A 17,852-nucleotide genomic window follows, 5' to 3' on the forward strand; every position below is an offset into this window, starting at 1 on the left:
TGCGTGCATATGTTGGCATTTTGATATTTATAATTAATATAGTAATCTGTAATTAGTTACAGCATCTTTTTATATGCACACATGGCCAACTTAATTGAATATGGACATGGTTTAAATAAGGCCTAATTATTTCGTTACAGTGCATACACAGATGTTTTTGATTGGTGATCTGCCTCCTGTTCCATTTAGAAAAGGAGCATCCTCAAAGGGTGCTGCTGTGAGTGGGAAAAAATCAAAATCCTAGGTCTTCATGCACCACGCCTTTACTCTTTCAAGAATTTATTCTTAGATTGCTGTGGGTGCTTACAGCTTTCAAAAATTGACAGTTTTTGAATGCACAATCATTAAATAAACATCATGGATTTCTTTCGGAAAAACTGAAACTTTTCAGTCTCAGTGCTGGGACGTGCCTGACACCTTTCTAGGATTCTCTAGAATTAGGGATGCACCGAATCTAACATTCTTGGCCGAAGCCGAACATGATGTGAAACACTTGGCCGAAGGCCGAATAATACCGAACACCGAATATGGTTTTTGCATTTCTTCTATTTATTAAGCTATTTTTTCACTATTGCACAAACTGAATAGTCAAAATTTGCTTTTAAAAATTTGTCTTGCTTTTCAATAAAATACAATACAACTTAATATAAAATTGAGCAAAACAAAATACATTAAAACAAAAAATTTAATAGCCTATATTAATTAGGCCTATAACTGACTGGTAAAAGAATGTAATGTAAGTTACTCTGTACCCCTACAACAAAACAGTTCATTAAAAAGTGTCATTCCACATTAGGCCTATAAACTAAAAATACGAATAAACTAAAACTGTTGGATTATTATAGGCTACGTTGCAAAGTGATTTTAAGAAAAAAAAAACATCGAACGCAAGCAATTCTGACTGATGCTGACTGACAACCATTTCAGTTCACGTCTCTCCTGCAAACTCCGCCCACAGAAGCTGACTGTTCTCTGGTGCACTCGTGGCCGGGATGCACAGAACATACTTTGACAAGTTGTTTAGTACAGGGAACTGTGTGCGCGCGACCACTGTATGATGTCAAAGGATGTCGCGAGCGGCGGGGCTACTGTCAGACAGCCCGCTCCCGTCTGAAATAGCCACAAGTTACCGACCGGTAAAGACACTTTCATTCGGAAATTTACTTCCGTGCGGCAAGTCCCGTGCTGTGTCTTTCTCTGACACCTTAAAATGCTCCACACACACACTGCCAAAATGTTTGCGGCATTAATAAAGCGCACGTCTCTCTCTCTCTCTCTCTCTCTCTCTGCGCTCTCTCTCTGCGCTGGTTGCTAGTTGATCGTTTCTCGAGTCATGTTCGGTAAAATTTATTCGGCCATTTCACATATTCGGCCGAATACCGAACATGCGTTTTTTGCTATTTTCGGCCGAATATATTCGGTGGCCGAACATTCGGTGCATCCCTATCTAGAATGGTGTTTAAATTATAATGAGAAAAATACTAGCCTCACAAGGGATTTGAACTCTCATATTGTCAGAATAAAACAGTACTTCATATTTTCTTTCATGTTTCATTTTTCCTTCTTTCTTTCTTTTGTGTGCTCATGTGCCATTCTTACTGTGGTCAATATTTGACCCGACCTGTATTTGATGTGTTAAGAAGTCCACTGCAGTGACTGTTTTAGGCCAGTCATGTCTGTAATAAGCCAATTCTAATAACTTAGAAGAAGCCATGTTGCTGCCAAACGAGCTTGGGGGGGGCTATAATCCTTAATTGAGCACTGAATTTCAGGAGAGAATGTTCTGGAATGATATTCACGCTCTGTCAGCCTGAGCCCCTCCAAAATCATTAAAGACATGCATGAGAACTTTAAGCTGGTGTGTGAATGTGTGATTATGTGTGCTGGTTTTACATTCGGAGGAATCCTTGTTTGCCTTTGCTGTAGGAGCTCTCAATTTAACAGTTTTTTATATGTAATGTCAGTCTCTTTCTTAGTTTCTCTGATCTTTTCTGAATTACTGATCAAAGAACATTTAGCGGTCTGGTGGTTTTGTCACACGCAGTAATATGAGATTCACTTTTATCTGATCTTCATCCTCAGAGAAATCTGGAAGAGCAGGTTTAAATCGGGTTTTCCTGCATCTTCATGCTTGATCTTTCCCACGTCTCACTTACACTACAAGCTTGCCAGACTCGCATACACACTGTCACTTTAGTGTTGTGATCACTACTTTATTATTGCATTTCATAAGAAATGTAGATTCGATTTCTTACACACAGCTTGCTGTTATTTCTACACACGGAAAAGCGCAGCAGAAAGTGATCTAGAGACTGAGCAGTGGTACTTAAGCTCCTTTGTGTTTTGTTTAGTTGTTATGGGAATAGTTTTGATGTGTAATGCAGATGGAAGGCCACTGGACCGGTGGATTGTGTTCCGTGTCATCACTGCGTATTAGGAACTAGTATGTTTGACATGGATTAAATAAGAGTACAAATGTTAGATTAGTGTAGGTCCCAATAGACGGGAAAGATTTATGGATTTAGCATGTTGTTTATTTTTCTGTCATGTGATGTTTTGTCTGACATGAGCTGGCAGGGGAATGCAGTTTGGATCGCTGCAAAATAATAATGTGTTTTCCAATGAACGATGGACTCAAATGTACAATTTCCCTAAAGGATTCTCTCTCTCTCTCTCTCTCTCTCTCTCTCTCTCTCTCTCTCTCTCTCTCTCTCTCTCTCTCTCTCCAAACACACACACCCACCCACACTTTCCTTGTTTCTCTGTTAGCCCATTGTAATCTGTTTTAGCTCTCACCTGGCCTACATTTCCTAATTGCTGTTTGTTTGTTTATTTATTGTATTCACATTTGCTTTCATTCATCTAGCCTGTCAGAAAAGCAGCCATGATTTTACTGTACTGGTTGCCCCTAATTTGTTTTATATTGTTTTAGGGTTTAGGTTCGGGCTGAAACGATTCCTCGAGTAATTCGAATACAAGAAATCATCGAGGCAATTTTTGTTGCCTCGAAGCTTTGTTTAATCCATGTAACTACAGTACACACGGAGCACTGCGTTTCCCCACGGACCGTTATTACTAACGCACAGCCCGCTAAACTTTGTTCATGTTCCAGGGCTCTCAAGTCTCACGCATTCACCGTGAGACACTCATTTTAGTCTGTTCACACGCTCACATGTGTTTCTCATGCTGATAAATAAGTGATGGCTTATTGAAATGGTGAACTGCTATTTTACTGTTTTAGTCTAAAAAACTAAAGTTCATTGAGTCCATCAAACTAGATGCGGACTTGTGGACGCCGAATCCTGTTATTACACATGTCATCTGGCTGTTCTGCGTGTCTGCGTGAATGAACTGTACAGTTTAACGTGCTAGACGCGTGATGCTCATAAATTTGTCTGCGTCTGCGCTGAATGAGGACATGAACTTCACCTCCAGAGTTGCTCTGAGAGTTTATTTCACGAACATTTTATTGTTTGAGTGAAGAAACAGACATACTAAAAATAATCGTCTTCCGACAACCTGCCAAAATAAAAGTCATAGGCTATATATTACTATTTAATAGTAAAAAAAAGAAACTAAAACTAATTTATATAAACTAAGTGCATCATGCATAAGCTGAAGTTAGTTGTTTACCTTTGAAATTATTCTTTCTATTTTTATTCATGTTTCTTATTTATATATTTGTATAATATTGCATTTTGAATTTAATATGGCAATGGAATGTACTAAATGGGTTTAGTTTTCACAGATATTAATGTATGCAATTTCAGCAATAAAAACTTTAATTGTTCTAAAAAGGAAACAAATTAGTTGTTTTACTCATTTTAAGAGACCTGTCTTATTTTCTCTTGTATATTTAGTATTGCTTTTTTAATAAAGAAAAAGTACTTATCCGAATACCCGAATAATCGATGGAAAAATCTGTAGAATACTTGATTAGTAAAAGACTCGATAGCTGCAGCCCTAGTTTAGGTTGTCTGGTGATGCTGCTACAGAGCTATCATGAGTATTTTGGGTTGCCTGTGATGTCATGTTTGTTTGTTCCATAAAGGAATTTGCCTCAGTCCATCTATTAGGGATGCACGGTAAATTATTGGCAATATCGGTATCGGCCGATAAATGGTCATTTTTAATGTTATTGGTATCGGCAGATAATCCAATTTAGGCCGATATATTATAGCCGATAAATTATTAATAATTTCCTCTGGTTGAACCACTTCAGCTGCACTCTGCTCACAGTTAAAATCCAGTACAGTACTGTCTTTCTGTCATGATCATTCACTTACCTCTATTTAGCAAAACATTGTTGATCTAGTATGTAGATATTTATGAATGTGTAAATTATAGGAACAAAAGCATATTGTTTGAAGCCGGCTGCTGTCTAAATGTTTTCTGTCTTGAGACCAGTTAGACTCGTGGCTATTGAGAACACCTTTCTGGGTTGCTCTGGAAGAACATCTTTAGTTTGTTTATTAAATAAACATTCTACCAGAAAAGTTTAAAAGTTAAAGAATCTTTAATTTGTGTAAAGTAGGCTTGGTACATGATTTTCAGGGGGAAAGAATTTTAATTCTCAGAAAATGGTATAATATTTAGATACTGTATATCGGCCAATATATCGGTTTCCAAGGTTCAAGAATTATCGCTAATCGTTATTGGCCAAAATTTACATATCGGTGCATCCCTACCTTCTATTACCAATTTCATTTCCCTCCCTACAGTTTTAAAATGTGCAGTCTACATGGTAAGAGGCTTGTCTTTCAATCAAGAATCAAGATTATTCCATAAATTGAGGAATCTGACATCTATGCCATAGACAAAAAGAACTATGACTATGGGAAAGTGTTGCATTGTTTGTGTTTGGGGGAGGCAGCTGGGAAAAATGGAAATGCATCTGCATTCATTAAATGTCTGTCTCAGGGTTAGGGAGCAGAGAGGAAAGGTCACTAACTCTTTGTCTGAAGGGCAGACAAAGGAGCGGAGGAGGGAGATGATGATCAGCAGATGCTGAGAGAAACGAAAGTGGTGGCTCATTGGCTTATAAGATAAACGCCAGAAGAATAAACATCCTTTATATTATTTGAGCATGGAGAGAAGAGAGTTGACAGGGGGCTGGTTAAAGAATCGCACAGATTCTCATCTCTGATAAGAGATGAGATAGCTGTTCTCCACACGCTGCTGGGCACTGACCTCTACCTCTGTTCCCTGTTCATTTAATTTCCTGTTGAAGTCATTGAGTCACAAGGCTGGTGATGAAATGTTATTAGGCAGATTTGTAGGAAAAGCAGGAATACATTTACATTTAATCATTTAGCAGATGCTTTTATCCACCAAGGCTTACAAATGAGGAAAAGCACAAGCTATTTATTATACAGGAGCCAACGATAATAGCTGAACCGCATACCAAATTTCAAGAGTAAAACAGAATAGCAGAAAAGCTGGAACAGATGTTTAGCTGTAGATAAGTGACTTTATTTATAGATATGGATTAATTAAATTTATTGTGTCTTAATGTCTTTAAAAAAAGAGTACATAAATGACAAGGTGTTCATCTGTGCCTTGTCATTGCCTCAAGTTTTTCATTTTGTTGTACTCTAAACCCAAAAGTGTGCCTCAGTTCCATTTTCTTATCTGAAAATGTGTGATTTGTATGAGGAGGAGTAATCCTAACAAGCTGGAAACTGCTGTGCTTTTTAAATCCTTTCCTTCAACCACCCCAAAAAAAATATGCCACACTCCTTCATAGAGCCATCACAGTCTGCTTTGTCACGTTCTCTTACTGTCTGAACCCCAAAATAACTCTAGCTTCTCTGCTGCTTCTAAAATGAGAGTTCGAGATAGCAAATGGGAGAGCGCTCAGTTTGTGATTTAACTGTATACTCCAGCCTTCCTCGAATGACAACCTATTTACAATTCAGGCGCTGCTCCTTTGCATGCAAAACAGCCTGGTATGTTAACACGAACATCATCATCAATCATGTAGCTTTTAAAATGCATAAACTTCTGTTCTGTTTGTCCATATATCAGACAGAGACTGACTGAGCTCCCATATGAATAGGGAGGGGTATCGTTAAGATTTTAACGGTATTACTACTCTTATCGATACTGCTTATCGGTCCGGTACTTTAACAGTATTCTTATCAGTACTTTTTGATATAAAAAGAAACAAATTAGGAACAGAATTAACATTGCTTTATTTGAATTAACATAATTAACAATAAATAAATCATTCAAATTAAATCAAATAAACAATTTACAACAAAAGAAATTCTATTTTTCATAAATTGCCGCCTCGCGCGCTCTGCTGGTAATAACAAATATGCATGCGCCAAAGACTAAATTCTTGGTGTTATTGAAAATTAGAAAATATTGTTGAGATAAAATGTGCAAGATAACGTTAATGTAGCAATAACATACCCATCCCTACATACGAACCATAGAGTGATTCTTTCAAATGTCCTTCTTGACTCACCTTATATGTTGGAGTGACCTTTCCTGTGTGTGGCTTTGTTATTGTTGAATTGACATTGATTATGAAAATGTGACAAACATAATGTTCCTGTTTTTATAAATGATAAATGTCTTATAAACACAAGCACACTGGTATTGTTCTTTCCACCTCTCTGTCTTTTGGGGACAAGCACCTGTTACAAAAATGTTAGAAGTTCCCGTTGTGTTTTTGTCCCTTTTTTTGGTGGATTAATGCGAGCAGTATTGCCACATGGAGTTCTGAAGACATTTCCACGATAAAGTTGCTAGGAGTGTAATAGATGTTTTCTTTAGGAGACTGTTTGTATGTCTTGGATTTGAGTCATTTTCATCACTTTCAAAAGCACAAGTTTAAAGTCATGTTGGTAGTTTCCATGAAAGCGTAAATGTAAATAGCTTGAATGTTTAGTATTGGTGTTCCTCTCATAGATCAAACTGCTCACAGAGAAAATGCCTATGTTTGTGACCTAGCAACAGGCAGAGCAGTTTTTGCTTTGTCTCAATTTCAGTGTGCGTTCCCTCCATATAATAAATAATCATGTAAACCCTTCATAGACCTAAATCTTTGTTGCTTACTTCTTCACTTGCCTTCGTACATTTGTAAAATAAGATTATTTGGAAATTCATATACAGTTTAGCATTAAATATTTTTTTAGATCAAAGTACTGTGGACAACAACAAATTGGCTCACCAGGTAAAACACAAACTTGTTTTTGTTTGTTATCTGCATATTCAGATTCTCAGCCCAATTGAAGGGTATTTATAGATCTTAATGGTACCTGTTAACTTTATGCCTTTATTGTTTTCTAAGCCACAGCTGATTATAACTGTCCTTCTCATTGTAAACCTCATAGCTGTTTTTTGGGGGATTTTAATTTATGTTCCCTTTCTCACTCCTCAATAACTTCACATCCACCACCCTCTTTTCAATGCTCACTCCTCTTTTTATCTGCACTACCTTCCCCCTTTTCTCTCGTTCCCTCTCAAGCATTCTTAGTTGGACGTGTTGCCAGGAGACAGGATTCTCTTACTATTGTGAGTGCACAAAGGGGGTCCACAATCGTCAGCGTTGGGGCTCACGGGACCAACGTGAAGGAGAGAGTTTGGAGGGGCAGGGAGATTAGAAGATAAAAAAATGAGGAACATAGAGAGGAAGGAAAGAAATAGAGTGGTGTAGTGGTCTTGTGGCCTCATTCGTGTGGGTCAAACTATGTTCTCTTGAACCTCTTAGGATTTGATGTGCAGTGCTCAGCTGATAGAGGTCAAGAGAGGCCAGACAGAGATAGATATTCTTACAAGTTAAGACCTCCTTAGACCAGACACAAATTCTGCTCCCTCTCCACAATTGTCATTTATTGTGAGGTCTGTTGCATTGGAGTCGAGAGTTGTGTTTTAAATGTTAAACTTTTATACTGTTCATAAAATGGAATGATATTCCATATAAATTTAGTAATATAATAACACGGGAACATCATATATTACATCATCAGCCTAATTGTGTCTGCTGTGTATGTGGAATAGTATTAAATGTTTCTGCTCAGACAGCAGATTCTGAGTCAGTTCTAGATTTATATGTCCCTAATCTTCAGATATTGGCATACAGTACTGTTCCATGCATTTTCCATTTCACGAGGAATTGAATAAGCCCTAGAGGGTAACAGCTCCATTTCAATTTTTTAAAAGTTTTTGTAATGGGAGCAATTTGACTCGTACCCTTGTTTAATGGTCAATGTGATTTTAATTTTCAACAATTTTCCAGTCGGTTTCTTTGCATTCAGAATGGCCTGTCATTAGGTAATGAGGCAAAATCTGTTATCTGTAATTTTCATTTAATGTGAGGATATGATGTTATTAAACCTTCAACTGGAATTTAAAGTGTTTTGATTCTGCCCACTTTTACCCAGAAGATTATCAAGGAGCATGCTGTTATGAGACCATTTCATTCCATTTCCTCACAGATAATTAAAATTAAACATTTGTGAAATTTCACTGCTGATGCTGTAACGCTCTATAAAAAGACCATTACCTGGTCATTACTGCCTCATTGTCCAGTATGCATGTTTATCATTTTACAAGTGTGCTGTTAAATGTGGCTAAGCATCAAGTGTTGAGTTAATGATTATGACATTAAGAAAATGACAATGCATCTGTCAACTCATGAACGCATGTTGTTATGATGTGCATATGTACAGCATATTTTGTACAGCCAGGCTTCATTTATATTCAGTACAGCATTCCTCTTCTGTATTCATGTTGGTAGAAAGGATGGAGCATTGTAGACCGTATTGATTCCTGAATTCCATCACATACAAACTGCTATACCATTTCACTTACATTATTGTAGTTGAGAGACAAAGGGTGGAAAAACTGTTCTTGTAACCACAAACTTGTCTTCTATTTCTGTCTTATTCAGTTGCAAATGCATTTTTTTTTCTTCACACCTCCAGTTTGGTTGAGTTGCAAAAACCTATTCTAAAATAATATTAAATTGGCATCTATTTGTCATTAGCATGACGGTGGAGCATAGTCCACAGGCTTTTGTACCAGATTTATGGATCCAGATGGTGAGAGTAGGCCTAGGTTATTGAATGAAGTCATGTCCTCCACAAAGCCCTGATCTGTGCTTGAAAGCTGGCAATATTAATTAAAATTAAATGAAATGCAGCCTTCAGCCAGGGTCACCAAAGGATCCATTTGTTCAAACAATTACTTTGATCGCTGGAAAAAGAGCATATATCACTGCTAATGGGGGATTTTTGAATGGCCGATGCCAGCAGTATTAATTTGTCAGATGCTGTGCTGCTTTCTTTTGAATTATGCCACGTGCAGTACACATTTCTAACCATTCACTCCCACAAATCAAAGTAGCGAAACCCATAGGGATGATCGCAGACTGTCAAAGGCATGTGATAATGAAAGGATTTCGTTTTACGTAATGCATCGTCACACACCCCGTCACACATCAGTGTTTGCATTGTGGGAAATGTTCTTTAAATTCTGATCTGCAACCAGTCTTTTGTTAATAAAGCACTAGATCCTCATGAGGCTGATTTTAGATCAGTAGTATTTTGATCCCTGCGGTAAAGGAACTCCACCTGTTCTTAATTGTGTAAAAACAGGACATTCTGGTTTTAAAGTTTCAGTTGGGCAGCACTGAATGTTTCAAGGCTGAGTCAATCCCCTGAAACTCGCTCACGTACACAAACATGATGTACACTTATTCAATACTGTCAACAACTTTGGTAGTCTTTGATAGGATACATAGAAACGTCTTTCTTAAATGTTTGAACTGGGATAGACAAATGCATAGCCCCCATTGAGAAGTATGTACAGTAGTGTTGTGAAAAATATCGATTATTTCGATAAGTATCGATACTGAAGAATCTGAAACGGTTCCAATACCCATGTCCCACGTATCGATATCAGCTGCGCGTTCCCGCTCTCTTTCTCTTTTCCGACAGTGAGTTAACACACACTGCACGTGAACGCATAACAACAGAGCCCCGCCTCCTCTCACATACTTGACTCGTTTGTGGCAGTTAAATCGTGTTTATGTTAGAAAAGATGGCCAGTCTCAGTAACACATCTGGCGTGGTGCACGCTCGTTACGCTTCCCGTGTTTACCATTGCGATCCATGTATGTGCGCTGATCAATAATTTTATCCACTCGTTTCATTTGCCCTGGTTATATGTTGTTTATGTTAGTACAGAGTCCGCAAGAGTTCTCATGTTTAATGCACGCGTTTCTGTCTTTGTGCGCTCATCAATGATTTCATCCACTCGTCTCGTTCGCTCCGGTTAATTTGATGTTTGAAATAATGCTGGTGCGAGTAAAGTCTCCGCAACAGTTCTCGCGTGTGATACACGTTTGCACTTCCGTGTTTACCATAGCGCTCTATGTATGTGCGCTGTTCAATGATTTCATCCACTCGTCTCATTCGCTCCGGTTAAAAGTTGTTAATGTTAGAAAGATGTCCAGTGCGGAGTCTCTGCAACAGTTTTTGCGTTTAAGTTTGCGTTTCTGTCTATATGTGCGCTGATCAATGATTACAGTATGGGCCTATTTGAATAAAAGCCAATTTAGCCAAATAAAAATGTAGGCTATTAACTAACATTAACAAACAATGAATGAGCAATACATTTGTTCAAGTATTTATTAATCTCTTTTAAATGTTAGTTAAAAAATACAACTATTTATGTAAGCTCCCCTGTTGAAAAATCCAGTATATGCTGGGTAAGGTATGTTTTGATCGATGCTGGTTTGATCTTAAACCAGCTAAGAACCATCTTAAATCAGCATATGACCATCTTAAACCAGCACATGAACAGTTTAAACCAGCACAAACCAGCAAACCAGCATCAAAACATACCAAACCAGCATAGGCTGGTTTTTTCAACAGGGTCTGGTCCATTAATACTGACAAATACAACTTTGATTTTAAATAGTAAATGTATTCGTAAAATTAACATTAGATTAACAATTAATAAATAATGTAAAAATACTGTATATACCTCATTGTCTAGTCTTGTTCAATTTAACTTCAAATAAAAATTAAAAAGGCCTATATTGCTATTGCTTATTAGGGCCTTATTGCTATGGCAGTTTATTCCCTGTGGTATCGAAAATGGTATCGAATATCGATATTTTTTTAGGTATTGAATCGAAGTTAGAAATTCCAGTATCGTGACAACACTAATGTACAGTGTTTCTGTACATAATAAGTAGGGATGCACCGATACCAATACCAGCATTGGTACAGGCATCAGTATCAGCGAGTACCAGAAAAAAAATATTGGTACTCGTACTCAGTCTTTAAAAATTGGTATTGGTGCATCCCTAGTAATAAGGAAGTAACGTTTTACATTTGAGATGTTTCTAGTGTCTGTAGTCGCTTTTATGTTTTAAGCACCAAAGTGAAGCGTTTATGGTAACTAAAGGAAAGTTCTACATCAAATTGAATTGTTTACAGAAACGGATGGTTTCAGTTTAGCGGTTGTCTGCTAATATGCTGTGATGTTAATTTCACTCTTCCCAAATCTGTTTAACAAAGTAACCTATGGTTGCTTTTAGAAATTATACTAAATGTGGCATCTATGATGTTGTAATAATGTGTGCATAGTGTTGCATTATATAATCATAAGTAGGGTTGGGAATCGAAAATCAATTCCAATTTGGAATCGGAATCGAAAGGCTAGGAATCGGATCGGAATTGAAAGGAATAGGAATCGGATACTTGAGATTAAAATTTGAATTCCTCTTATCAATTCCTGTGTGCATATTTTCAGAAAAGTACATGCGTTGCATGATCTGCTGATATCTCAATAAAAGCCCTTATGAAAATTAGCGATATTTTTTACTATAGTAAGCATAGTTTAGCTATAGAATTTGTATTAAAGCACAGGAATCACAAATTAACCATAGTTGCATTATAGTAACTGCAGTTTAACCATGATGTAGTTCAACTATGATAATACAAATTGTAATAAATCAGAAAAGGTGTGTTTCTATGTGTAAATATACACAAAACGGTGCTCATAAATATATTTTGCAAACAAGTCAATAAGCAGGCTAAATGACCATACAGGTTGATATCTAAATGTTTTACTTTAACTGTGGAATCGAAACTGGGAATCGATAAGAATCGAAATCGATAAGCAGAATCGGAATTGGAATCGGAATCGATAAAATTGAAACGATTCCCAACCCTAATCATAAGTAGTTATCTAATTAAAAGTAATGTTATGTAGAGATATTATTATCTTCCATTAAACACCATTGTCTTCTCTGTGTCTCAGGTTTAGCCTGTGGACTGCAGATCACTTCAACTGGTTCCACGTCCATTGAGAAAGCCAGCGGTGAGAGTGTAAAGTTGGACTGTCAGTTTACACTTGCTCCTGAGGATACCGGCCCTCTGGATATCGAGTGGAGCCTGCAGCCATCCGACAACCAAAAGGAAGAAAAAGTGGTAAGCAGATGATGTGATTGTGTATTGTGTGACATAGGGCTGGGACAATATATCGTGCAATTCTTATGCTCTGTTTCTCAATGAATTACGGTTAAATGCCGCCACATCCGAAAGCCAGAGGGTGCTCTCGGGCAGAAACTCAGAATATGGGACACAGAAGGAGAACGGTTTACACATGTAGTTCCAGGAAATTGTCAATGGTCATATTCTATCGCTGTTCTTCAAACCTTTTCAGGCATTTAAATGATAATAAAGTATATTTATAATGATGATGTTTGATGAGCGTTGCTTTTTCAAATGCACGTTAAAAACGACTCGATCTCGAAGCGGAAGAGCTGTACATAAAATACAGAATCGAAGCCTTTGCAATTTCAGAATTGTCCTAGACAGGTATAATTAGTGTGAATTTCAATATATATTTTTGAAGGTTGACTTTTCATTGTAGTCTTTACTTGCTTTGATCTACCCTGAGCAGGTGCTGATGTGTGGATAGCACATATGTTGGTGTGTGTGGGGCTTATGCTGTGGTCACACCAAATGCAAACAATCCCGTTCCTCGCTCTTTATTATTTGCAGGAACAGTTTGTTATTTTTGCGCGAGTGACACGGAAAACATCGCGTGACAAGGAGTGTCTTACAGGTCAGGATGTGTCAAACAGTAGGTGTCAATGAGCTTTTTGCGTGAATTTCTCGCTCGAGTTGAAATTGTCAACTTGTGTAGAAGACGCTATTGACACGTGTTCGCGTCGCCCGGTGTGAGTTTGCGTCTATTCACATCTTTGCATTGGCTTTGTATGTAATTTACTCACGCAAATCACTTAATTCGCGTTTGGTGTAAACACAGCATTATGAACGTGTGCCGTTGTTTTAGTACTCTGTAAAATTCTCTCTGGGTAAATACGTATGGGGCTCAACATAAAATTCATAAAATGTAATATATATGTAAAAATGTCCTATATGTGATGTTATGGTTTTACTCGCATGAATGTACACTTGCGGTTTATTGGCTTTGACAGCTCTTAGTTGACACTGTTTATTGATGTTTTGTGTGTTTGTGTCGGAATGCTTACCAGGCACTTCACTATGAATAAAGTTTTGTAGTCGATGTTTTCATTTTTAGCATCTATACAACATCCTTACTCTGCAAATAGTTTGATTGAGGGCTGTTTTTTTCACAGAAATACTGGGGCTTAAAGAAACCCAGATACTTTGTGTGTGTGTCTGTTCCAGCCTCATGCAAAGATATCCTCATATTCTTTCTCTCCAGAGATTATGCATTTAGCTGGGGACAGAATTGGGTCAGGAGCCCTCGATGGTCGATCTCTCTTTGGTATCCTCGTACCTTTCTTCTTCTCTCACCCCATCTTTTTTCTTCTCAATGCTTCTTCATTTTGTTCTGAACCTGATTTTTCTTTCTATTTTTATCATTCTCCTTTTCTCCTTACATTTCTGTTCCCTCCTCAGTTGTTTGCTAGGTTTTTCTCATGGGCATAGACCCTGCACTCTTCCCCTTCTTTGCTGCCAGGCTGTGCCTCAGGACTTGCAATTTGTCTTTGACCCATTTCAACATTTTTAATGGTTTCATATGATGTTGAAGGTTGGACACTGGCTATCTCCATCTTTCTTACCTCCAATGGGGCATGACAACTAACTTTCTATGCCCCACTTTTTTGTCCCAGGCTTGTGCTAATACTCTTGTTACCTAGTAGTGTTTTTTCCAGAACTTGAACTTTTATTATACACTAAGGTCTTTGCAGAAAAGTCTACCATTGCAAAGTATTGTTTAAACCCAAACTGTGAACCAATTACAGTTTAATTCTGTGAATTCTTTAATACTTTCTCATTTTGTCGGTGTCAGTCAGCGTGACTGTGATTTATGGTTTTCCAATGATTGGCTTTAAAAAAGCTCTTAGTCTCTAAATGAATCCATACCAAATGAAAAGGGACTTATAAACAATAAAACGAGTGCCTGGTGTTTAATCTAGCTTAGATTCTCTTATGTTTTTTACCTTTGTCAGTCTCTTTTTTTTTATCATGGATCAGTGTACACAAACACACAAAGAAGAGTGTGTTTCCCCTGTATTCAACAACAGTTCCAACAGAACTTAAACAATGAATCTGCTTTGAATGTAGAACCCAGTTTTATATTATGGTGTTCTTTGTTAATGTGGCATGGTCTTTAGGGGCACAGTGAAGCATTAATAATTCTCTTGTTGGTGGGACGCGGCTGACAAGTTGAAGAATTCCATACAAAACGGCATTGGCCATTAGCATTATAGTAAAGAATGGATGGGAACTGGGGGGTAACGCTGTACTGTAAATACACTGTGGCTCCATAATGTCTTAAATACAGAACCAGCATTCACAAAATAGGACTGCTTTGAAAGTGACAATGGGAACATAAAATAAAATAACTAAGACACTTGCTTATATGGACAAGGAGCTAGGATTGTTTCACATTAATTGCAGTGTTCACTTTTATATCTCTGTATGCCATCATTTTTAAATATAAAGCATTGAGCAATTGTTTAGTTAATTGAATAATGCATAGTTAATTTGAATGATAAAATGGTTTGTTTGCCATTGAAATGTATAGGTTGTGTAGTTTGTGGAGTCACCTGATTCCAGGAGCAGATAGTCAGAGCTGTTTCAGCAGAGAGTGTAAACACTGATGTAGACAGGCATAGATACAGAAACTGCTCGGGCTATAGAGCAGACTGATGTCCCAGCACAGGTGACTCACTGCTGCTTTGCATTTCAAACAAGCCTGCTGTAGCTCCAGAGGAAAGTACACATACCCACCGGCATACAAACATCATGGAACTCAAGTGCAAACAAGATACACTAGTGAACATATGCACACTTTGATTTTAATAAGTCGCATGGTGTCCTTGTAGCCTCGACTCGTAAATAGGCGGACCAAGTTCTCTTAGAGGTACGCTGAGAATTTTTTATTTCTTATTTAATTTTACCCCTAAAGGAGACAACAATACAAAAAGATTTTTATTAACTCTGACATGAAGACTCCAGTCGTACCAGTAGTCTTAACACTGTCCTAACCAGCCACAGTATGCCAAGTGATGTTTTCCATCTGTCTGTTCCTACCAGCTCGGACAGCGATGAGTACCCCCACATTTTGTTTATATCTCGGTCTCTAAAATTCAGCCAAGGCTTTCTGCTAATGGTCCATTACTACAGACAGCGCCATTGGTAAAAGAAAACATCAGATTGTATGAGGAGAAAAATATTGCCAGTTTGCGTCATGTTCCACAGTTGCAATGTCGTGTCTTTTGTTCTTTGCTTTGTGCAGACTTTTTTACTTGGATCCTTGTCTGGTTTATGTTATTGAAAGCCTTTGAGATCTGTTGCTTCAGGCAGTTTTCATTTCCTCATCTTTTTTAATATAGTTTAGTTATTACGTTTAGATGCAGGCTATTTTACAGATGTTGTTGGATGTTTTGTTTAAATCCTGTAGGCAGACTCCAGGTGGCACAGATTAGCTCTGTTTACTAAGTGGTAATTTGGACAAGACTCTACAGATGTTCGTTCTTGTGAACACAGAGGAAAAGAGAGAGGATATAAGAGACCCTTTCCTTTTCCTCTTGGTTCGTGTTGTCTTATGCGTTCAGGATTCTGTGTCTCTCCAACCTCTTCTGGCTCTGTTGCCCTAAGGTGCGTTCTCATGACTACTGTGCATGAAGCAAGTCGCTATGGGAGACCGCCACCTCTCCATCATGAAAATGAAGTGGGGAGAGTTGGTTAAGGATTATTGAATGGATCCACCATTTTCCTTCTATGGTGATGAATCTGTGTCTTTATCCCTTGTATTGATTGTATTGTATTGAGAGCATGTACTGATTGGCTCATTTAAAATGCAACTTTAAATATGCGTCAGTAAACCATTGAGGTTTTTGTGCCTTTGTGCTGCACAGCTTGACAGAAGGTGTCTGTGTGAACTAACAAGAGCACTTTGTTCAGGTCGTGACATTGAAAGGGCAAATGTTTTACCTGTGCTGAAGGATGTTTTTGAGATAAGAGGGGGCACTGTGTGTTTCTTTGTCTCACTGACTTTTAAAAGCAGTGCAGGTTTAGGTTAGGATTTACGTTAAGCTTAATATTTGAATATTATTTTGACCTTTCACAGTGTAGTGTTTCCTACCCATTATGTTGAAGCTGAAATGTTGCGTAACTAAAACGTGATTCTTTTTTCTTTCATCTTTTCTTTCATCAGGTGATTGTGTACTCGGGTGACAGGGCTTTTTCAGACTACTATGCTCCTCTTAAAGGGAGAGTCCACTTTAACTCCCCTGACCCTAAAAATGGTGATGCCTCCATGAACATAATGGGACTGAAGGCAACAGACACGGGCACCTATCAATGCAAGGTGAAGAAAGTTCCTGGCATCAGCAGCCGAAAGATTCTACTAACTGTCATGGGTGAGTAGTATAACAAACTTGTAAGTTCCTGAAAAAGGACATTTAATTTTTAATGAAAATTTAAAATGTTCTTGACAAATGCCACTACACCCTGTCCATACTGGATTTAACTTATGGCACAACACAGAAGCTCAAATGTTCCTCCACTATAAGCATTGAAATGGCAACATTATTAAAAAAATGTTTGTCAGTGACATGAACCAAGCATCTGTATGCACAATGTATTCTTTAGTTTCGCAACAGATAACATCTGTGTATCTCTATGTTAGTTTTACTCGGAAACCATCTTCAATCCATCTTGCTATTTCCTGGAAAGTGAGATGTGAAAACAGGGGAAAGAGCGAATGGCGTTACATTGATCTGCACCATGAAAGCACAATAAACATGCACTAAAGTTTGATTTCATGGGCCCCCTGACACGTCTTGTTTCAGGGTCATGATTGATCGCTGTCGACAGCAAGTGTGACATCAGTGGTACTTTGAGTGTGAAAAAGCACCTTTTCCTCGTGTGTTGACTGGTGTCGACACATACGCCCTAGGCAAATATACTGTTGCCAAACAAGGCCATCTCTAAGGCAAACAATACGACAACATCAGCGTCACTTCCTGAAACTCTGTGACCAAATGACTGAGACGTGTATTTGCATTACAGGTGCCTGAATGGCGGTAACTGTAAGATTAAAAAGAAACCGGAAAAAAGTTTGTAAATGGATAGTTTAGGGATAATAAATGAAAGAATTTGGATTTGGGTGAACTGCTGTTTTAATAGTAGCTTTCAGACACCCATAATAATAGCTTAAATGCCTTTTTTTTAAATGAGCATCATTCTAGTGGGTTGTCTGGTTTACAAATATTGTTAACTGTGGCCAGATTGACCATGTATTTGTTGTTTTTTTATTGAGGAGCTTCATAGACGCTGACAGTTATTACTTGGGATCATTGTGTCCTTACTGTGCTAGTG

General features: G+C 37.9%; 1 protein-coding gene across 1 annotated transcript in view; it reads left to right on the plus strand.

Moving 5' to 3' along the window:
• Positions 1-17,852, plus strand: part of cxadr (CXADR Ig-like cell adhesion molecule) — a 41,589-nt gene that overhangs the window by 15,070 nt on the left and 8,667 nt on the right. The window contains exons 2-3 of the mRNA XM_057321761.1: positions 12,286-12,455; positions 16,687-16,891. Of these exons, the coding sequence (XP_057177744.1) occupies positions 12,286-12,455; positions 16,687-16,891 (375 nt within the window). The remainder of the gene's footprint in view (positions 1-12,285; positions 12,456-16,686; positions 16,892-17,852) is intronic.

Source organism: Triplophysa rosa, linkage group LG22 (assembly GCF_024868665.1).
Source record: "Triplophysa rosa linkage group LG22, Trosa_1v2, whole genome shotgun sequence".
NCBI classification, from domain to species: Eukaryota; Metazoa; Chordata; class Actinopteri; order Cypriniformes; family Nemacheilidae; genus Triplophysa; species Triplophysa rosa.